The 23,542-nt window shown below is 39.5% G+C and overlaps 2 protein-coding genes across 4 annotated transcripts in view; one reads left to right on the forward strand and one right to left on the reverse strand.

The window, feature by feature from the left end:
* The window catches only part of TRAPPC8 (trafficking protein particle complex subunit 8), a 92,745-nt gene extending 89,198 nt beyond the window's left edge, over positions 1-3,547 (reverse strand). For all 3 annotated transcript variants that reach the window (XM_082641432.1, XM_082641431.1, XM_082641430.1), the window contains exon 1: positions 3,035-3,547. In XM_082641432.1, coding sequence (XP_082497558.1) covers positions 3,035-3,191 — 157 coding nt within the window. In that variant the 5' untranslated portion in view covers positions 3,192-3,547. The remainder of the gene's footprint in view (positions 1-3,034) is intronic.
* A 230-nt stretch (positions 3,548-3,777) lies between these two features.
* The window catches only part of RNF125 (ring finger protein 125), a 112,496-nt gene continuing 92,731 nt past the window's right edge, over positions 3,778-23,542 (forward strand). The window contains exon 1 of the mRNA XM_082639975.1: positions 3,778-3,899. The gene's annotated coding sequence lies outside the window, so the exon portion shown is untranslated. The remainder of the gene's footprint in view (positions 3,900-23,542) is intronic.

The raw sequence follows: 23,542 nt of genomic DNA on the forward strand, positions 1-23,542 counted from the left end.
GATGTTATGTATCATATAACATCTCAATTTCGGGGTGAAATTCAGCTCTACCATTACCTTACTTTTATAGACTACCATATAAATATAGTTTCTTGAATACTGTACTATGAAGCAACATTCCCCAGTATGTGCTGCCCATGGAGTACTGGTTGCTCAAGATAGTTATCTGAAAAATCAACTCCATGTTCAAATAAATTTGGGAAATACTGGATTAAGTTTTTAAAAGGTCTCTTTACAGCAGGTGTTCCCAGAACTCTCCATATGCTGAAGGACACTAATTCTCCCAAACACGTGCTATATTAAGCAAACTTCTTTGACCACAAAATTTTTCCAGGAAACATACAACTGGTGTACTACAGAAAATATTTTGAAAAATAAAATAATGATATCTTTTGTTTTTACGTAGCACACAAAACTTTATTAAAAAAAAAAAACTCAATTGCCTATAAACCACACCAACTCCCCGAAAACTCCATACCCTTGCTTAAGAAATCTGTGAGTGCCACATATTTACCATTAGATATGAAATCAAAAATTCCTTTCCTAGAATTCAAGATCCTTCCTTATCTAGGCATTTTCCCTTACTATCCTGTACGCAATAGGGACTTTTCCCACTGTTCCCCCCCAACCACTCAATCATAATTTATACCTTTGCCCATACCATTCTAACCTCATCCCTGTCCTCGACAGGGAATGCCCACCCTCTTCTTTTCCACCAACTGTCTACCTATTAAAGTCCAACTCATTATACCCCTTCCCTAAATCTTTTGCAGTCTACACAAGGAAAGCAGAGTACTGATTTCAGCCTCTATTCACTGCACTGTCCAATACAGGAGGCACCATCTACATGTGTCTACTGAGTACTTGAAACATATCTAGTCCAAACTGAGATGTAATATAAGTGTAAAATGCACACCAAGTTTCAAAGACTTAGCAATAAAAAAATGAAAAATATCTCATTAAGATTTTTGTATATTTACTACATGTTGAAATGGCAACATTTTGGAAATACTGCGTTAAAAAAGATATTACTTAAACTGCTTTCACTCATTTCTCTTCACCTTTTTAAATGTGACTACTAAATAAAAGTTATACATGTGATGCACATTATGTTACTACTGGACAGCACTGCTCCCTTGTGTGAATAGGTGATTCTAAATATTACCAGCAGATAAGATGACTTGATTAAGGACACCTTGTCTTGAATCAAATTGCCTGTTTTTAAATCTTTCCCACCTGTAAGACTGGACAAGTTAACATCTCTGGGCCTCAACGTCCTCAAATTTAAAATGGTATTAACGGTATCTACTTCCTAGGACTCAAGGAGAACTCAAAGACAAATGCTACGTAAGTAGGTATAGGTGTTAGCATTATTATTCTTTATTAACAAAGCAGGAAAGAGCACACAGCTCAAAATCAAACGCACTGCTTTGTCTTTTAAGAATTTAAGAATGTAGCACGCTTTGTTGTTTTTATTGACTTTAGGACAATACTGGAGGAGATGAGATGGATGGCTAAAGTACATTCTGAAGAAAATCCAAGAGTTCCCAATCTTTGCTTTTTTGGATAGCTCGCTCGCTCGCGCTCGCTCTCTCTCTCTCTCTCTCTCTCTCTCCTTTAAATACAAAAGTGAGGGCTTCCCTGGTGGCGCAGTGGTTAAGAATCCGCCTGCCAATGCAAGGGACACGGGTTCAAGCCCTGGCTCGGTTAGATCCCATATGCCGCGGAACAACTAAGTGCGTGGGCCACAACCACTGAGCCTGCGCTCTAGAGCCCGTGAGCCACAACTACTGAACCCACGAGCCACAACTACTAAAGCCCGCACGCCTAGAGCCCATGCTCTACAAGAGAAGCCACCGCAATGAGAAGCCCGCGCACCGCAACAAAGAGTAGGCCCTGCTCGCCGCAACCAGAGAAAGCCCGCGCACAGCAACGAAGACCCAACACAGCCAAAAATAAATAAATAAATAAATTTATTTTTAAAAAATAATAAATACAAAAGCAAACTTATAATGGAGATATTCTCCCCAAGAATACACACGTGTGGCATGTAAATAAATAAATTTATGGCGCAGCATTTTTTTGTGTGAAGTCATAATCAAATAAACATGGTCGTTGCCTTGACACAGCTTTATTATAGAACCTTTTTATTTTTAAGTTCTTAACACAGAACTTTACCTATACTTTGCTATGTTCTGTTTGCAAAGTACAGGTAAAGATATTGGTTAAACCACACTTGACTATTATTACACTTACTTTTCCCTAATAAAGAATCTAAAGCTGGAGAAAACAGGCAAGTCTTCTATAAAAGATATTTCTCCCGTTGATTAAACTTTTAACTGAAAAAAAAATTCAGGACTTTTCCATCCCTATAAATCATAACTCCAACTATCTCGATTAAATTAACTACAACTTGTCCTTACTTCCCCGTCTATTAGGCAAAAAAAGGCTGCTGCAAGTTTCATTAATTTTATAATTCTTTTTATTTTCTTGAGAGATTAAGTAAAATACTGGATACCTAAGGAAATGTTTGAATTCTCAAAAGAAAAAAGTAAAATAACTTAACAGAACTCTTGAAGGGGATGCACCTCACTGCATAGAATATAATACTCAAGACAACTTTGAAAGCCCGGTTTAACTCCCAGGGAAAAATGATTCGTCGTCTTCCCCTAAGACCTAATCGGTCTAACAGGGAGCATCTTCTTACCCTGCTCTGCTTTGCAACTTCCTAATTCCCTCCCTGTGGCAGCTGAGAACAGTCTCAATGCCCTTCTCTGGGGCTCACATTTTTAATTACCTAACAGTCTGGCTTGTCGGGGAAGTGCCTAGAAAAACTGGAGGTTAGGACCATGATGTCCTGACCACCTCACGGCCCCTCCTCCTGCGGCCACCGGAGACACCGCGGGGCCCCAGCCCAACGCCACTCTACCGGCTCCGGAATGTAAACACCGCCCTTCTCTTCCCTGCCCGCCCCCAACTTCCCTCTCCCGGCTCCAGATTTGCGGGAGCTCAGTGAAAAGGGGAGACCACATACCCTCAGAAGTGAGGCGAGAGAAGGGCTTAAGCAACTCCGCGAAGCTAAGGTGATTGAGACGAGTGAGCCGCTCGGCTTCGTCGCTACACAGCGCGGCGACACAGGGGACGAAGGAGTCCGGGATGAGCTCCTGCACTGATTGTACACACTGGGCCATCACCGCGGCAGAGGCAGCAGCGGCGCCCGCCCTCCTGCCCACTCTCAGAGGCTGATCCTGCGGCTGCAGCAGCTACTGCCGCCGCCCGCCGGCCTGGCCCGGCCCGGCTCGGCCGGGCGGGGCCCGACACTGAAGTCTTGAGACCAACAGAACAGACGCCGCCGCCTCGGCTCCCGGGGCACCCGCCACCGACCCCTCTCCGTCACCGCCGCTCCTCAGCGCTCGCCCCGGCGTCCTTGCATTCCACCCTGATAGGTGGAGACGCCAACAATCGCCAGTTAATCCTCCCGACGGCAAAGCGTTGATCGCCGCCCGACAGGAACCGCCATGTTGAGGCCGAACCCTGACCCACCGGCGTACTTATCCCAGCAGCCCCCGCGCTCGCCCCTCACGTGACAGTGTTAAAGAAGATGGGGGCGGGGGAAGAAAGCCTGGGAGAGGGAAGTAAAAAGCGACCGAGGCCGGTCCGGAGGCTGACGCCGGAAGTGCGACGGGTGGGCCCCCATTACTGGGCGGGGCTGGGCGGGGCTACGAGCGCGGTGGGCGGAGCCAGGCGCGGAGGCTTGTCCTGGTTCTCGCGCACGTCCTTGGCGAAGCCCAGCAAGGTGTGACGTAGGGGTTCGGTAGGCCGACGCTTGTGGTCGGTGCTGTCACAGTGGTGGAGGCACCCGTTCGTCTTCCACGCCCTCTCGGCCCTCCTGGGAAACGGTAGGCAAACCATGTGGCTGTTCGAGCTGCTTGCTGCCCGCTCGCCCCGCCCTTCCCACGCTCCTGGTGGAGCGACTGGGGGCACCCGCTCAGCGGAGAGAGCGTGCTTCCCGCCGGGTGTTTGGATGTTTCGCTGGAGCCGGCCTAAACAGGCCACGTATCATTTAAACCCAACCATGCTTTTAGAAAGGACTGCCAGGCTTGTGGACTCAACCAGTGAGCAGAAATGTGTGCCGTTGTGGGCGCTGCAGTTAGCCCGAGTGTAAGAAACTACTGCGTTTTTGTTGGTCTCAGGGAAAGGATGTGCCCTCCAACCTCCGACCCGTTCATCCGCTGCCGCCTTCTTTTTACACTCTGCTAGAGTATCTACTTTATAGTGATGGAGGTGTGGGAATCCAGTAATTATGTGCCGAATAGAGACCTGAACTTCTATTCCTAGCTTTCATTTTTATAGACTTTTCCTCTAAATATGTAGAAGTGAATGACAGGAATTTTACTATAATCTTATTCGGCTGATTGGACTCCTTCTGAATTAAATGCCAAAAATATAAGACAAGGAAAAATGCAACACCCATAAAGCCAACATCATGGCTTTATGGTCCTTGATTTAAAGGAGGCTTCCCCAAACAAGAGTATCTCAAATTGTCAGGTTGGCACCCTGAAGTTTCTACCCTGGTAAGAATTTATTACAGGTTGAGTATGCCTTTCTCTTATAAATTGAAAAATGGGAGGTAGGAAAGGACAATAGGACATAATGACATGACAACTTAGCCACAGATCAATCTAGAAAAGATAACACGTGGGAGTTGAGGACCTGGAAATTCATTTCCTTAAAACTATCTGTGCCTGAGGACCTCTTGGAAAGTCTTCTTTTATCCCCAGGGGTATACATATTCCCTTATGAATACCTCTAATATATCCCTTACCCTTTATAATGTAAGAATCTCACACAACAGAGTGTGACTCAAGTTATAAGATACATTTTTTGGTAACAGGGCTCCTTAATGCAAGCATACTACTTTAGTACTCAACTCAAAGTTAAAAAGGCAATTTATTTTTTACATTGAAGGTAAAACTAGCTGTATTAGGCTCTGTGAGAAGGACTTTCAAGGGTAATTTAGCCTAAATGGATTTTTGGAGATATAATTCACATACCATAAAATTCACTCCTTTAAAGTGTACAGTTCAGTGGGTTTTACTGCTTTCAGAAAGTTGCATAGTCATTACTGCTAATTCCAGAACATTTTCATCACCCCAAAAAGAAGCCTGGTGCCCCCTAGCAGTCACTCTGCACCGCAACACCCCCTCTAGCCCCTGGCAATCACTAATCTACCTTCTGTCTCTATGGATTTACTAATTCTGGACATTTCATGTAAATGGAATCATACAACATATGGCCTTCTGTGTCTGATTTCTTTCACTTAGCATAACTTTCAAGGTTCATCTATATCGTAGCATGAATCAGTACGTCCTTCCTTTTTATGACTATGCCTAAATGGATTTTCGTCTTATGCATTGCCTTTACAATCTAACACCACGTGCATGCACTGTTTCCAGTGAGTGACAGCACTGTAAAAAACTATTTCTCTCCTAGTTTATCCTAAACTATCTAACATGTTCAACTTCTAAGGTATTGTCTTCCCCTAAAGATTAAAGCTGAGTCACATTTGCTTTTCAGCCTACATGAATGGGGAAAAGAGAATGGAAACGTACATGACTGATGGTTTCAGATCAAATTGTAGACTGGCCCCAGTGTGTCCAAAGGAGACTGGAAAATGTAGGCTTGAGGGTTCTGTTGCTAGATGAAGAGGAGAATGAATATGGGATGACAGTCAGGGATGACAGTCAACGGTCTCCACCCCGCTTTATTAGGAATGAGGTACCTTGCAGGATGTATCAATATTTGCCTGAGGTCTAAGATATCACGTCTCTCATTTCTCTGACTCCTCTGGACAATGACCCTTTTTGCATCACTTGTCCTCTGAACCATTTACTCTGTCCAGGAAACATGAAGTGTTATGGTTGGCCAGGCCTTGGCCATGTGCCCACCCTCAAGGCCAAGCAGACAGGGTCTATCACTAAAAGAGAGGAAGCTTGCTGGACAAAATAGTAATAACACAAGCAACTAAGGACCTCTTTTCCAAGTATTGAAGATGAGACCCAGCTTCCTACTCTCCCCCAAATCAAAGAATCCCATAAAACGTATGCTATGCCAATTTTGAAATACTGTGTTATCAAACATTCATGGATTATTTTATTTTGCATGTTTGATACTGCTAGTCTCTTCTGATGTCTGGTGTGGTCAAGAATACGGACGCTGAAGTCAAAGAAGCCTGAATTCAAAACCACTCCACCACTTGTGAATAAAAATAATATCACCATTATTGTTCACCATATATCAAGCATGGCACTTTACATATATGTCTACTACATACATATTCTGCTTCTCACACAAACCCTGAGAAGCACATGTGTTGCCGGTTTTCAGATGTAGCGCCTGAAGCACAGAGCGATTAATTAATTTGGCCAAAGATAGCACTGGAGCAGCACCAGCTCGGTTCTTAATCCTAGAGACTTGATCACTAGGATAAGTTGTTTTTCCATGTGTTTCCTCGCTTTGAAAGCATCTACAGAAATTTTAGCTTGCAATACAGTTTTAGCAAGAAATCTGTGACTTTTAACAAGTTACTCGTCTTGTGAACCTCACATTCTTTATCTGTAAGCTTATGAAGTTGGGACTAGAAGATTTCTTGTATTCATTCCAGTATGAAGATATGAGAATCTATTATTCTTTCCACTATTATTAAATTTCACTGTGTTAACAGTAGATGGTACTATTGAGTATTAGCTTCAAAAGCCAATAAAAAACCGGTTCTGATTCCTGAGTACATGGATCTCACATAGGAGATACCTACCTGTACATCAGAGCATTGGAGGTCAGGGGATGCTGAGAAAATTTGTACATTAAAAGTTTCTTAAGCTTCTGTGGAATCTAAAAAATGTGAATGTATATACAAAACAGAAACAGACTCACAGACATAGAAAACAAACTTACGGCTATCAGAGAGAGGGCAGGACAAATTAGGGTATGGGACTAACAGGTACAAACTACTATGCGTAAAACAGATAAGCAACAAGGATTTACTGTATAGCATAGGGAGTTATACCCAATATCTTGTAACAACCGATAATGGAATATAATCTGCAAAAATCCTGAACTGGTATGCTGTACACCTGAAACTAATACATTATCATAAATCAACTATACTTCACTTTTTTAAAAAGTTTTGTAAGCTCAAAGATTTTTATGCTATGCTACTTTAAAACACTAAAAAAAGAATGGTTTAAATATATCATACACATATTGGCCCACACTTTTTATTCTACTTACTGTACTGGATTTTTTTTTCTTTTTTTTTTTTCTTTTTTTGGCTGCGTTGGGTCTTCATTGCTGCTGCAGGCGGTCTTTCTCTAGTTGCAGTGAGCAGGGGCTACTCTTCCTTGTGGTGCGCAGGCTTCTCATTGCAGTGGCTTCTCTTGTTGCAGAGCACGGGCTCTAGGCACTCAGGCTTCAGTAGTTGTGGCACGTGGGCTCAGTAGTTGTGGCTCGCAGGCTCAGTAGTTGTGGTGCATGGGCTTAATTGCTCCGCGGCATATGGGATCTTCCCGGACCAGGGCTCGAACCCGTGTCCCCTGCAGTGGCAGGAGGATTCTTAACCACTACGCCACCAGGGAAGCCCCTGTACTGGATGTTTTGAGTGTACTTATTATCATTAAAATTCTGACTAAAACAGATGGCATCCATTTCCTGGTTATTTTAAGGATGAATCATAGCCACAATTTTGCTCATAATTCTATTTTATACTTATTATAGGTATTTAAGCCCCATATAAATCCTCCTCTAATTTAATCTGCAGCAAGTAAAAATCTTTTATACATATCTTCTCCTTTATGCTTCTAAGATAGGGAATAATATTAGTGCTTGGTTTAAAATCATATGTAAATACTTCCAAAAACAACTGGATTTGGATAAGAAAAATGTAGATGGGGGAATGGTGGGTGAGAATGTTGAAGATCTAAACTCTAAACAATTCTCTAAACATTAATCCTCAAGATTTAGGCTAAAAATAAATACACATTTGCGTGCCATATTTAGATTGGTTGCATAAACCCATGACTTTCCATTTAGGAAAAATTACAATATCATTTTAAATGTGAGGAACAGTCCTAGAGAGATAAAGTAATTTCCCCAAGGTTATATACCTAGTTAGGTGCAGAGCTAGAAAACGCTTCCCAGTTTCCTGACTTTTAGTTTCAAGCACTTTTCATTATACTTCCTCAGTTTATATATTAACTGAAATGTTTTTACTTATTTGTCCCCCCTTATTTCAGAAATTATTTAATGCAATGGATATTGTTTTAATACATACTTCTTTATAAATGCTTTTAATGTCAACACATTAATAATGATTTTATCTCTACAAAAATAAAAGGAATAGTTACAGCTGCCAAGCAGTCCCCAAAAGTCATGTACTTTTTTAGCTAATTTGCTATGCAACTTAAAAAAATATTTGCAGTTTGAAAGAAATTAAAGACCTGAACACATGAAATGACGTCTCATGTTCATGGATCGGAAGACTTAATAAGATGTCAACACTCCCCAAATTGTTCTACAGATTGATATCAAATTACCAACTGGCTTCTTTGTAGAAATCGGCAAGCTGATAGTAAAGTATATGTCAAAATTCAAGGGATCCAGAATAGCCAAAACAATCTTTAAAAAAATCAAAAACAAAAAAACACAAAAAACAAAGTTGGAGGACTCAAACCAGCTAATTACAAACTTATTACAAAGCTACAGTAACCAAGACAGTGTGATACAGGCAGAATAAACCCTCGCATTTAAGGGCAATTGAATTTTTTAAAGGGTACCAAGACAATTAGAGGAAAATAAAATAGTCTTTTCAACAAACGGTGCTAGGTCAACTGGTTATCTACACGCAAACAAGTGAAGTTGGACCCCTACCTCACACCATATACACAAAAATTAACTCACATTTAAAGACCTAAATGTAAGATCTAAAACTATAAAACTCTTAGAGAAAAACATAGGCATGCATATTGATAACCTGGAATTAGGCAATGGTTTCTTAGATACAACAGCAAAAGCAGAAGCAACAACAACAACAAAAAGAAACTGAACACCACCAAATTTTAAAACCTGTGCTTTAAAAGACACTGTTAAGAAAGTGAAAAGACAGCCCACAGAATGGGAGATATTTTTTTGCAAATCACATATCTAATATGATTTTATGAAAATCTGATAAATTTAAATACTGCCAAAAACTGGTTTTGGATACCAAAAGTGCAGAAGTACAAGGAAAAAAATCTAGTATATGTAAAGAACTACTATAACTCAATAATCAGAAAGATAAATTATCCAATCAAAAATGTGCAACATTTAGTTAACATCCATCACCATAAATAGTTACAAAAATTGTTTTTTCTTGTGATGAGAACTTTTCAGACCTACTCTCTTAGCAACTTTTTGGTGACTATTTCACAATATATACAAATACTGAATCATTACCTTATACACCTGGAAGTAGTATACTGTTATGTCAATTATAGCTTAATAAAAATGAAAGGAAACTCCCAAACAGATAAAGGTTATGTAGCAAAGATTCATAATATTATACCTAATGGTTAAATGTAAGAAAGAATTATTTCCTTTAAAATCAGAATGAGGGACTTCCCTGGTGGCACAGTGGTTAAGAATCTGCCTTCCAATGCAGGGAGCACAGGTTCGCAGAAGGTCCCACATGCCTCGGAGCAACTAAGCCCGTGCACCACAACTACTGAGCCTGCGCTCTAGAGCCCGCGAGCCACAACTACTGAAGCCCAAGTGCCTAGAGCCTGTGCTCTGCAAGAAAGAGAAGCCACCGCAATGAGAAGCCCACGCGCCACAGGGAAGAGTAGCCCCCACCCGCCTGCAACTAGAGAAAGCCCACGTGCAGCAATGAAGACCCAATGCAGCCAAAAATAAATAAACAAGTAATAAATTTATTTAAAAAAGAAATTATATAGTGGAATAAATATATAGCACACCTTCATCATATTTATGTAGCTGTCCATCTCCTCTCCTCCCAAAAGTAGGAGGCAGGACTCATATTTTCAGCTTCTCTTATAGCTAAGACATTATCATTTGACTTGAGTTTTGTCAGCTAGACATATATGTGCAAGAATCCTGTCTGAAAGTGAATTATATGAGGAAACATATTTTTGGAGAGCTTTCATTTATGCTCTCATTGGTAATGAGAGATACCATAAAGCTGTCAGTTCCACTAAAATTAATCCAGAGGTTCAGTGCAATTCCAATCAAAATACCCACAGAGATTTTATGGAATTTGACAAAGTAATCCTAAAATTCATACTTAAGAGCAAAGATCTAAGAATAGTTAAGATAATTTGGGGGACTTCCCTGGTGGTCCAGTGGCTAAGGCTCCACACTCCCAATGCAGGGGGCCTGGGTTCGATCCCTGGTTAGGGAACTGGGTCCCACATGCCTCAACTAAAGATCCCACATGCCCCAACTAAAGATCCCACATGCCGCAATTAATACCCAGTGCAGCCAAATAAATAAATAAAATAAATAATTTTTTTTAAAAAGATAATTTTGAAGTTAAATAAAAAGGTAGAGGAATTTGCCCGACCAGCAAGCAAGATATATTAAAGTTATAATATGGTTATCAAGAGACAGGAGTAGACAAATAGGCCAATGGAATAGAGTAGAGAGCTGTGGGACAGACCAGCTTGAAACCTAAACAAAGTGATGTAGAGCAGATTATTCAATAAACAGTGCTTCAATAATTGGTTATCTCTATGGAACAAAAACCCAATTAGTTTTCTATGTCACAGCATACAAAAAAAATCAGGTCAGGTAGAATAAAGATGCAAACAGTAATAACACTTACTTGTTGCTTCTTTTGTGCCCAGTACAGTTTTAAGCATTTTATATATCCCGATTCATTTAGTCCTCATAACAACCCTGTGAGTAGGTACTATTAATATCATTCCCATTTTATAGATGAGGAAACTGAGGCAAAAGAGATTAACTAAATTGTCCCAGGCCACAGTACCACAAAGTAAAACAGCTGTGATTTGTACTCAGGTAATCTGCCTCTTGAGTACCCATTTTAAACCACTACACTAACACTGCCTCCCTTTTTTTTTTTTTTTTTTTTTTTTTTTTTCTTTTGGCGGTATGCAGGCCTCTCACTGTTGTGGCCTCCCCCGTTGCGGAGCACAGGCTCCGGATGCGCAGGCCCAGCGGCCATGGCTCACGGGCCCAGCCGCTCCACGGCATATGGGATCCTCCCAGACCGGGGCACGAACCCGTATCCCCTGCATCGGCAGGCGGACTCTCAACCACTGCGCCACCAGGGAGGCCCCTGCCTCCCTTTCATGAAGGAAACGGACAGATTTCTTAAACAAGATTCAAAAAGTGCAAACCGTAACAGAAAAGATTGATAATCGAACTACATTAAATTTAAGATCTTTTTATCAGAAGATCACAAAGTAGTGAAAATTCAAGCTACAAATGTGCAAAGATATATATCTACCATAAAGAACTCCTATAATTAATAAGAAAAAAGGCAATCTATATACAATTGATACTGTATAAGTACCAGAACACAACACAATATGATACAAGTGACAGAAAGTCACAAAAGAGGAAATCTGAATGACCAATATATATTTAAGTATTCTCAAAGTTTTAAAAAATGAGCAAAGGATATAGACAGTTCTCCGAAAAAAGATATACAAATAGGCAATACACACATGAAAAGGAGTTCACCATAATTAACCATCATGGAAATGAAAACCAAAACCATAATAAAATACCACTTCACACCCACAGGATCGCTATAATCCAAAAGACAATAACAAGTGTGACAAAAATGTGGAGAAATTTGAACCTTCATATACTGCTGGTGGGAAAGTAAAGTGGTGCAGCTGGTTTGGAAGACAAGCTGTTTTCCAAACTGTTACACATAGAGTTACCATATGATCCAGCAGTTTGCCTCCTAAGAGAAATAAAAACATATGTCAACACAAAAACTTGTACCTGAATGTTCATAACAGTATATTAGTAACAGCCAAAAAGTAGAAACAATCCAAATGTTCATTAACTGATAAATGTATAAGTAAAATGTGTTATAGCCATGCAATAGAATATTATTTAGCAATAATAATAAATGAAGTACTGAGACTTCCCTCGTGGTCCAGCAGCTAAAACTGTGCACTCCCAATGCAGGGAGCCCGGGTTCAATCCCTGGTCAGGGAACTAGATCCCACATGCCACAACTAAGAGTTCACGTGCTGCAACTAAAGATTCCGCATGCCACAGCTAAAGGATCCCACGTGCCGCAACGAAGATCCCACACGTGGCAACGGAGATCCCGCGTGCTGCAACTAAGACCCGGCATAGCCAAATAAATATTTAAAAAAGAAATGAAGTACTGATACATGCTACAACATGGATGAACCTTGTAAACAGGCTAAGTGAAACAAGCCAGTTACAAAGGACCACATATGAATCCATTTATACAAAACATTTAGAATATGTACATCTATAGAGATAGAAAATAGATTAGTGCTTGCCTAAGCCTGGTGGTAAAGATGGAGATGGGAAGAGTAGGAGAGTTTGGAGGTTACGGCTAAGGGGTGCCAGGTTTTTTTTTGAAGTAGTGAAAATATTCTAGTAATGATTGTGATGATGATGCATAACTCAGTGTATGTGCTAAAAGCCATTGAACTATCATTTAAATGGGTGAATTGTATGGTATGAGAGTTATATCTCAATAAAGCTGTTACCAAAAAAGGTACAAATGCAGTATTTTGCAATTTTTTAAAAATCAGAGATGAGGAAAACTATTACAATTTTTGTTGTAAGTTTTGGTAACAACAAAACCATAAATGAAAAGAAATTCTAGTCATGGTTCTTCCATTGCCCACTTTTAAGACCTTGGAACTAGTCACTTAACCTTTCTGATCTCAAGAATCATCACCTGTAGACTAAAGATTGTATGATTGCTAATGACTCATGATTCTAAGCAATGGTTCTTTTTTTTTTTTTTTTTTTTTGCAGTATGCGGGCCTCTCACTGTTGTGGCCTCTCCCGTTGCGGAGCACAGGCTCCGGACGTGCAGGCTCAGCGGCCACGGCTCACGGGCCCAGCCGCTCCATGGCATGTGGGATCTTCCCGAACCGGGGCACGAACCCATGTCCCCTGCATCGGCAGGCGGACTCTCAACCACTGTGCCACCAGGGAAGCCCTAAGCAATGGTTCTCTTAATGTTTAGAATCACAGATCTCTTTGAGAAGTTGATAAACATCAGAAGCATTCTGGTGAAAATCAGAAACAAGGCAGTATTAGTTACTATTAGTATTTAATATTGTTCTGAAAATTTGGGTTAATGAAATAAAAATAAGTATAAATATTGGAAAAGAAAAGCAAATCATTATATACTCAGACAGCTCAGATAAATTTGCTGAAAAAAATCGTGAGAATTAATAAAAGTACTCAATAAAGAATTCTAAATTCATAAAGTCAATAGCAATGAATAAGAATAATTCAATTAGAAAAAAAATTTTTTTAAAAGATACCACATTCAAATCCATACTCCTAAATTAGAATGTTATCTCAACCAATGAATATTTCAACACCATATATGACAAAAACAAAACAAAACAAACAAAACTTAAATGTTCCTGTAAAAATGCTACAGTAACAGATAAGATCACAGTTAATGGTCAGTTAAATTACAAATAAGCGCTACTTTAGATGCATTCCACAAAATTTGATATGTTTGTTTTTCATTTTCATTTGGTTCAAAATACTTTCCAAATTCCCTTTGCTATTTATTTTTGTACCCATGGATTATTTAAGAGTATGTTATTTATTTCTCAAATATTTGGGATTTTTCAAATGTTTCTGTTATTGATTTATAATTTAATTCCATTGTTATCAGAAGGTACTTGGTATGATTAAATTATTTTAAATTTATTGAGAGTTTGTTTAAGGTTCAGAATATGGTCTATCTTGATAAATGTTCTTTGCACATTTGAAAAAAAAGATGGATTCTATAATTGTTAGAAGGATGTTCTCTAAATGTTAATTATGTAATATTGTGTTCTTCAAGTCTTCTATATCTTTGTCTTGTATTTTTATGTTTATCTGTACTAGTTTCTTAGGGCTGCTCTAACAAATTGCCGCAGACTGAGAAGCCTAAAACAAGAGAAATTTCTTTTCTCATAGTTTTGAATTCTAGAAGCCCAAAATCAAAATGTCAGCAGGGCCATGCTCCCTTAGAAGGCTCTAAGGAAGAATCCTCTTCCCTCTTAGAGCCTGTGATGGATACTGACAATTCTTGGCATTCCGTGGCTTGTGGCAGCTCCAGTCTCTGCTTGCTGTCACTTGGCCTGCTTCCCTATGTCTCTGTATCTTCAAACCTCTCTCTCCTTATAAGGGCCAATCCTTGAACTTAGGGCCCACTACAATCCAGTATGACCTCATCTTAACTTGATTACATCTGCAAAGACCCTATTTTCAAATAAGGTCACATTCATAGGCATAGGGATTAGGAATTCAACATATCTTTTTGAGGGATGCAATTCAACCTACAATACTATTCTTTTTTTTTTTTTTTTTTGTCTGTGTCTCGTGGCTTGCGGGATCTCAGTTCTCTGACCAGGGATTGAACCCGGGCCACAGCAGTGAAAGCCCAGAATCCTAACCATTAAGCCACCAGGGAACTCCCCTACAATACTATTCTTGCATCTAGTCTTATATCCTTATATTTATCCTCATAGAAGGATATATCCTTCTATATCTTTAGACTAAAATTTTGACTAAGAGTTTTGGTGTACTACTATTAATTATTGAGAGAGAAGTATAGAAATATCTGGTTATAATTGTGGATTTGTCTTATTTCTCATTTCAGTTCTTATCAGTTTTTGCTTCATGTAATTTGAGGTTCTTTATTATGTACATTAACATTTAGTAGTGCTAACTTCTCTTCATGAATTAATTCCCTTATTTAACAATGTCTATTACTACTCCTATTCAGCATCATACTGGAGGCCCTAGCTAGCATAATAAGGCAAAAAAAAAGAAATATATGGTTTATGGATCAGAAAGAAAAGTAAACAAATCTCTCATTATTTGGCAGAATAATATGTTCTACATAGAAAATTTATTTTAGTATTATAGAAAAATTATTTATAACAGAAAAAGAATTCTGCAAGTTTGCTAGATAAAAGATCAATATACAAAAAAATCAATTGTGCTATTACATATCAGCACAATTAGAAATTTGAAAATAGATGTTTTAAGAGGTACATTTTTCAATAACAAATATTTGAGACTACTGACAAAATATTTATACATAGTAATACATATAATTATTTTTTAAACTTGGAGGTATTTTGTGAAGAAAACTACAAAACTTTATTGAAAAACTCAGGAATTTAAAAGAATGCTTAAATAGATAGAGATATACTTTGTTCATGAGCTCAGTACAATAAAGATGGCAGATCTTCCCCAATTAATATATGACTTCAATTCTAAGGTTAAGAATATTAAAATCACAATAGAAGAAATGGGTATTAAAACTAGGGCTTCCCTGGTGGCGCAGTGGTTGAGAGTCCGCCTGCTGATGCAGGGGACACGGGTTCGTGCCCCGGTCTGGGAAGATCCCACATGCCATGGAGTGGCTGGGCCCGTGAGCCATGGCCGCTAATCCTGCACGTCCGGAGCCTGTGCTCCACAACGGGAGAGGCCACAACAGTGAGAGGCCCGTGCACCGCAAAAAAAAAAAAAACAACTTAAAGCTATTTTTTTTTTTTGGCCATGCTGCATGGCATGTGGGATCTTAGTTCCCTAGCCAGGGATAGAACCTGTGCCCCCTTGCAGTGGAAGCGTGGCGTCTTAGCCACTGGACCAACAGGGAAGTCCCTAAAACTATTATTTGATCAAAAAAAGTAATAAAATTTGGGAAAACAAAAACACAGGAGGAAAAATTTATCATACATGTAACAAAAAGCAAATATGTTTTTCATATAAAGGGTTTCTAATAAAGCCTTTTTATGAGAAACGTTTTCTTTTTGTTATATTTATGATAAATCTTTCGTTCTATGTTTTTGTTCTTATACATCTCTCAAATCAGTCCCATTTCTTCTTTCCATCCTCAGTTATTGTCTCACTTTAGCGCTTCATTATACCTCACCTCAATTTTTCAATGGCCAATTAATTGCTCTTTCAATTTCCAGTCTTGCCCAGTTCCAGTTTTATTCACCAAAGTGAACTCTCCAAAAATGCATATGTAAACATGTTACTCACTTCCATAAAAATTTTCAGTGACTCCCCATAGCCCAAATCCCTGGCATATATTAGGATATATCTTGACATGGTCCTTGTCTTCCCCCCAGTCTTTTGCTCCTCAAATGCAAAATTTTAACAATATTTGAAACACTTGATGGGACTTTCCTGGTGGTCCAGTGGTTAAGACTGTATTTCCACTGCAGGGGTCATGGGTTCAATCCCTGGTCGGGAACTGAGATCCTGCATGCTGTGAGGCCAAAAGAAAACAAACAAAAAAACCCTTAAATTTTCTTAAATCTATCAACTCTCTTTAATTATAATAGAATTTTAATAGAAGTTCCCTAAGCCTTTAATTACAGAAAAACTGAGACTCACTCAAAATAACTCACATACAATGCAAAGTAAAGTAAATTGTTACAATATAGACTTTTCATCAAATCCAAGGGCAAGAACTGAAATATAACAGGGCTTGATGCAACAGAAATAGAAATTCTAGAGCTAAAGCTCCTTCCTCAGTCAGAGTTCTTAATGTTCTTTTCATCTCAGCCTCTTTTCTCTTATGGAGTCTATGCTTTTTCTAAGCCCCTCTCTTTCCTCTTCTTCTTTCTCTTCTTCCTTTTCTTCTTTCCCTCCTCCTCTTTCTCATCCTCTTCCTCCCCCTTGTTCTCCTCCTCCACCTCTTCCTCTTCCTCCCCTTTTCATTTCTTTTCATTCCTCCTCCTCCTCCTGCTCCTCCTCCTTTTCCTCTTCCCTCTGTCTCTTACACACACACACACAAACACACACACACAGAGAAACACACCTTTTTCTCTTTACTCATTTTATACGATACTTAATATAGTTGTCCAAATCCCAATTCTATATGATGTAATAAAGTATTCCCTCTGCTTCCCTGTTCAGTTTATTAAAACAGATAAAATGGTTAGTTGTTTTTAGGTGTTCATCCTTGCTTTAATTAGCCATGGTCAGTGACAAGCAGTCATGTATTATAAAAAGTGTTATGAGAAGGGCAGACAATGAAAACTTCCCTTTAATCCTACTACCACTTCTTCATCATTCTCTTTTAATGTGATTAATTCTTATTCTTTCAACATTAAGCTCAAATTTCACATTCTCATGAGATAGAATTCTCTGACCTTCAGATCTAACCATAAGCTGTCCCTCTATGTGTCTCATAGCATACCTTAATATAGACTGTATCTCGTAAAATAACCATTTGTTTTCTCATCTGTTCTCTTATTTAAATTTTGAGCTTTTAGCAAGCAAGTACACATTAGGCACTCATTTCATCACCCACATAAGATAAATGAGTGAAAGTTATAAAGAGAGAAATCTTAGAAGTTTTACTTGGTGGCTTTGTAAATTGACATCCCACTTTTTTTTTTTTTTTTTTCTTTTTGCGGTATGCGGGCCTCTCACTGTTGTGGCCTCTCCCGTTGCGGAGCACAGGCTCCGGACGCGCAGGCCCAGCGGCCATGGCTCACGGGCCCAGCCGCTCCGCGGCATATGGGATCCTCCCAGACCGGGGCACGAACCCGTATCCCCTGCATCGGCAGGCGGACTCTCAACCACTGCGCCACCAGGGAGGCCCTGACATCCCACTTTTGAAAAGCAATTTGAAGAGTATCAAGAACTATGAAACTGTTTATAGTCCTGCACAAATTTGATTTCACTATGGAGAATTCATTTCATTTCATTCAATAAATACTTATTGACTACTTTTTATAGATTACACACTGCTGTAAACTATGATTTAGAACAAGGCCAACAAAGACCTGCCATAATCATATCATGACCATTAGAAGTTTGAACCATGAACACTGCTCTCCATGGTTCTGAACAGTACTTGCCATTCAGGACACAAGTCTAGTTCACTAATATCTCCTGTGTAATCTTACACCAGAGTTGTGAAGCAGAGTGGGGAAGAGAGAATAATAAGAGAAAAATGTAGAAGACAGAGGAAGAGAGATCATTACAAAGGCATAGCCACTTAGAGAGTCTTGATCAACCATTAGGATAAATAAGTGAATTTAGTAAAGTCACTGGATATAAAATAAGTATATTTAGATGGGGAGATTAGCTCAAGATAGCAGAGTAGAGGACGTGCACTCACCCCTTCTTGTGAGAGCACAGGAATTACAACTAACTGCTGAGCAGCCATCAATGGAAAAAAGCTGGAACCTACCAAAAAGGATACCCTACACAAAAAGACAAAAGAGAGGCCACAGGGAGACAGTAGGAGTGGTGCAATCACGATAGAATCAAATCCCATACCCGCCAGGGGGGTGACCCACAAGTTGGAAAACAGTTATACCACAGAAGTTCTCCGGCTGGATTGAAGGTTCTGAGTGCCACGTCATGCTTCCCAGCCTGGGGGTCTGGCAACAGGAGGAGTACCCAGAGAGTCTGGCTTTGAAGGCCAGTGGGATTTGATTGCAGGACTTCCACAGGACCGGGGGAAGCAGAGACTCCACTCTTGGAGGGCACATGCAAAGCCTTGGGTACAAAAGGACCCAGGGGAAAAACTCAGTGACACCATAAGAGACTGGGCCAGACCTACCTGCTAGAATTGAAGGGTTTCCTGCAGAGGTGGGGGAAGCTGTGGCTCACTACAGGGACAGAGACACTGGCAGCAGCAGTTCGGGGAAGTACTCATTGGCATGAGCCCTCCCAGAGGCCACCATTAGCCCCACCAAAGAGCCTGTAGGCTCCAGGACTGGGTTGCCTCAGGTGACCAAACAACAGGGAGGGAACAGAGCCTCACCCATCAGCAGACAAGTGGATTAAAGTTTTGCTGAGCATGGCCCTGACCACCAGAGGGACAAGAACCAGCTCTACCCACCATCAGTCTCTCCCATCAGGAAGCTTGCACAAGCCTCTTAGATAGCCTCATCCACCAGAGGACAGACAGCAGAAGCAAGAACTACTATCCTGCAGCCTGTGGGATGAAAACCACAATCACAGAAAGTTAGACAAAATAAAACAGCAGAGGATTATGTCCCAGATGAAGGAACAAGATAAAACCCCAGAAAAACAACTGAGCGAAGTGGAGATAGTCCAGAAAAAGAATTCAGAATGATAATAATGAAGATGATCCAGGATATTGGAGAAAGAATGGAGGCAAGGATTGGGATGATGCAAGAAATGTTCAACAAAGACCTAGAAGAACTAAAGAACAAACAGAGATGAACAAAACAATAACTAAAATGAAAAATACACTAGAAGGAATAAATAGCAGAATAACTGAGGCAGAAGAACAGTTAAGTGACCTGGAAGGCAGAATGGTGGAAATCACTGCCATGGAACAGAATAAAGAAAAAAGAATGAAAAGAAATGAAGACAGTCTAAGAGACCTCTGGGACAACATTAAATAAACCAACATTCACTGTATAGGGGCCCCAGAAGGAGAAGAGATAGAGAAAGGACCTAAGAAAATATTTGAAGAGATAACAGTTGAAACTTCCCTAACATGGGAGAGGAAACAGTCACCCAAGACCAAGAAGCACAGATAGTCCCAGGCAGGGTAAACCCGAGGAGCATGCCAAGACACATACTAATCAAACTGAAAAAAATTGAAGACAAAAAATATTAAAAGCAACAAGGGAAAAATGACAAATAACATACAATGGAACCCCCATAAGGTTATCAGCTGATTTCTTAGCAGAAACTCTGCAGGCCAGAAGGGAGTGACATGTTATATTTAAAGTGATAGAAGGGAAGAACCTACAACCAAGAATACTCTACCCAACAAGGCTGTCATTCAGATTTGACAGAGAAATGAAAAGCTTTACAGACAAGTGAAAGCTAAGAGAATTCAGCACCACCAGATCAGCTTTTCAACAAATGCTAAAGGAACTCCTCTAGAAGAGGAAGAGACAAGCAACTTAAAACAACCTTGTACATATATAGACTGCTATATCAAAACCTCATGGGAACAAGAAACCCAAAAACTACAGTAGATACACACACAAAAAAGAAAAAGCAACCCAAACACAACACTAAAGATGGTCATCAAACCACAAGAGAAGCGAACAAAGAGGAAGAGAAGAAAAAAGACCTACAAAAACAAACCCAAACCAATTAAGAAAGGGTAATAGGAACATACATATTGATAATTACCTTAAATGTAAGCAGCTTAAAATCTCCAACGAAAAGACATAGACCGGCTGAATGGATACAAAAACAACACCCGTATATATGCTGTCTACAAGGAACCCACATTAGACCTAGGGACACATACAGACTGAAAGTGAGGGGATGGAAGAAAGTGTTCCATGCAAATGGAAAACAGAGGAAAGCTGGAGTAGCAGTACTCATATCAGACAAAATAGACTTTAAAATAAAGACTGTTATAAGAGACAAAGAAAGACACTACATAATGATCAAGGGATCAAACCAAGAAGAATATATATCAATTGTAAATATATATACATCCAACACAGGAGCACCTCAACATATAAGGCAAATACTAACAGCCATAAAGAGAGAAATCAACAGTAACACAATAATAGTGGAGGACTTTAACACCCCTCATTCATCAATGGACAGATCATCCAGAAAGAAAATCAATAAGGAAACACAGGCCTTAAATGACAAATTAGCTCAGATGGATTTAATTGATATTTACAGAGCATTCCATCCAAAAGCAGCAGAATACACATTCTTCTCAAGTGCACATGGAACATTCTCCAGGATTGACCACATGCTGGGCCACAAAGCAAGCCTCGGTAAATTTAAGAAAACTGAAATCATATCAAACATCTTTTCTGACCACAATGCTATGAGATTAGAAATAAACTACAGGGGAAAAAAAAACTGTAAAACACACAAACACATGGAGGCTAAACAGTATGCTATGAAACAACAAATGGATCACTGAAGAAATCAAAGAGGAAATCAAAAAATACCTAGAGACAAATGAAAATGAAAACACAACAATCCAAAACCTATGGGATGCAGCAAAAGCAGTTCTAAGAGGGACGTATATAGCAATACAACCTTACCTCAGGAAACAAGAAAAGTTTCAAATAAACAACGTAACCTTACACCTAAAGCAACTAGAGAAGGAAGAACAAATAAAACCTAAAGTTAACAGAAGGACAGAAATCATAAAGACCAGAGCAGAAACAAATGAAATAGAGACTAAGAAAACAATAGCAAAGATCAATGGAACTAAGATCTGGTTCTTTGAAAAGATAAACAAAATTGATAAACCTTTAGCCAGACTCATCAAGAAAGAAAGGGAGAGGACTCAAAGCAATAAAATTGGAAGTGAAAAAGGAGAAGTTACAACTGAAACCACAGACATACAAAGGCTCATAAGAGACTACTACAAACAACTGTATGCCAATAAAATGGACAACCTGGAAGAAGTGGACAAATTCTTAGGAAGGCACAATTTCCCAAGACTGAACCAGGAAGAAATAGAAAATATGAACAGACCAATCACAAGCACTGAAATTAAAACTGTGATTAAAAACCTTCCAACCAAAAAGTCCAGAACCTGATGGCTTCACAGGCAAATTCTATCAAACGTTTAGAGAAGAGCTAACACCTGTCCTCCTGAAACTGTTCCAAAAAATAGCAGAGGAAGGAAAACACCCAAACTCATTCTATGAGGCCACCATCACCCTGATACCAAAACCAGACAAAGATACCACAAAAATAAAATATTACAGGCCAATATCACTAATGAAAATAGGTGCATAAATCCTCAACAACATACTAGCAATCCAAATCCAACAACACACTAAAAGGATCATACACCTTGATCAAGTGGGATTTATCCCAGGGTTGCAAGGATTTTTCAATATCCACAAATCAAACAGTGTGATACACCACACCAACAAATTGAAGAATAAGAGCCATATGATCATCTCAATAGATGTAGAAAAAGCTTTTGACAAAATTCAACACCCATTTATGATAAAAACTGTCCAGGGCTTCCCTGGTGGCGCAGTGGTTGAGAGTCCGCCTGCCGATGCAGGGGACACAGGTTCGTGCCCCGGTCTGGGAAGATCCCACATGCTGCGGAGCGGCTGGGCCCGTGAGCCATGGCCGCTGAGCCTGCACGTCCAGAGCCTGTGCTCCGCAACGGGAGAGGCCACAGCAGTGAGAGGCCCGCGTACCACACACACACACACAAAAAAAAAAAAAAAAAAAAACTGTCCAGAAAGTGGGCATAGAGGGAACATACCTCAACATAATAAAGGCCATATACAACAAACTTATAGCTAACATCATACTCAATGGTGAAAAGCTGAAAGCATTTCCTCTAAGATCGGGAACAAGACAAGGATGTCCACTCTCACCACTTTTATTCAACATAGTTTTGGAAGTCATAGCTATGGCAATCAGACAAGAAAAAGAAATAAAAGGAATACAAATTGGAAGAGAAGAAATAAAACAGTCACTGTTCGCAAATGACATGATACACATAGAAAATCCTAAAGACACTACCATAAAACTACTTAGCTCATCAATGAATTTGGTAAAGTTGCAGGTTACATAATCAATACACAGAAATCTGTTGCATTTCTAACAATGAAAGATCAGAAAGAAATTCAAGAAACAACCCCATTTACCATCATATCAAAAAGAATAAAATACTTTGGAACAAACCTACCTAAGGAGACAAAAACCTGTATTCCAAAAACTGTAAGATGCTGATGAAAGTAATTGAAGATGACACAAACAGATGGAAAGATATACCATGTTTTTGGATTGGAAGAATCAATATTGTCAAAATGACTATACTACCCAAGACAGTCTACAGATTCAATGCAATCCCTACCAAATTACCAATGGCATTTTTCACAGAGCTAGAACAAAAAAACTTAAAATTTGTATGGAGACAGAAAAGACCCCAAATAGCCAAAGCAATCTTGAGAAAGAAAAATGAAGCTGGGGGAATCAGGCTCCCTGACTTTAGACTATACTACAAAGCTACAGTCATCAAAACAATATGGTGCTGGCACAAAAACAGACATATAAGTCAATAGAACAGGATAAAAAAACCCAGAAATAAACCCATGCACCTATGGTCAATTAGTCTATGACAAAGAAGGCAAGACTATATAATGGTGGAAAGAGAGTGTCTCCAACAAGTGGTGCTGGGAAAACTGGACAGCTATGTGTAAAAAAATGAAATTAGAACATTCTCTAACACTTTACACAAAAATAAGCTCAAAATGGATTAAAGACCCAAATGTGAGATGGGACACTATAAGACTCTTAGAGGAAAACATAGGCAGAACAC

This window comes from Mesoplodon mirus (assembly GCF_964341445.2).
Source record: "Mesoplodon mirus genome assembly, chromosome: 13".
In the NCBI taxonomy this organism is placed as follows: domain Eukaryota; kingdom Metazoa; phylum Chordata; class Mammalia; order Artiodactyla; family Ziphiidae; genus Mesoplodon; species Mesoplodon mirus.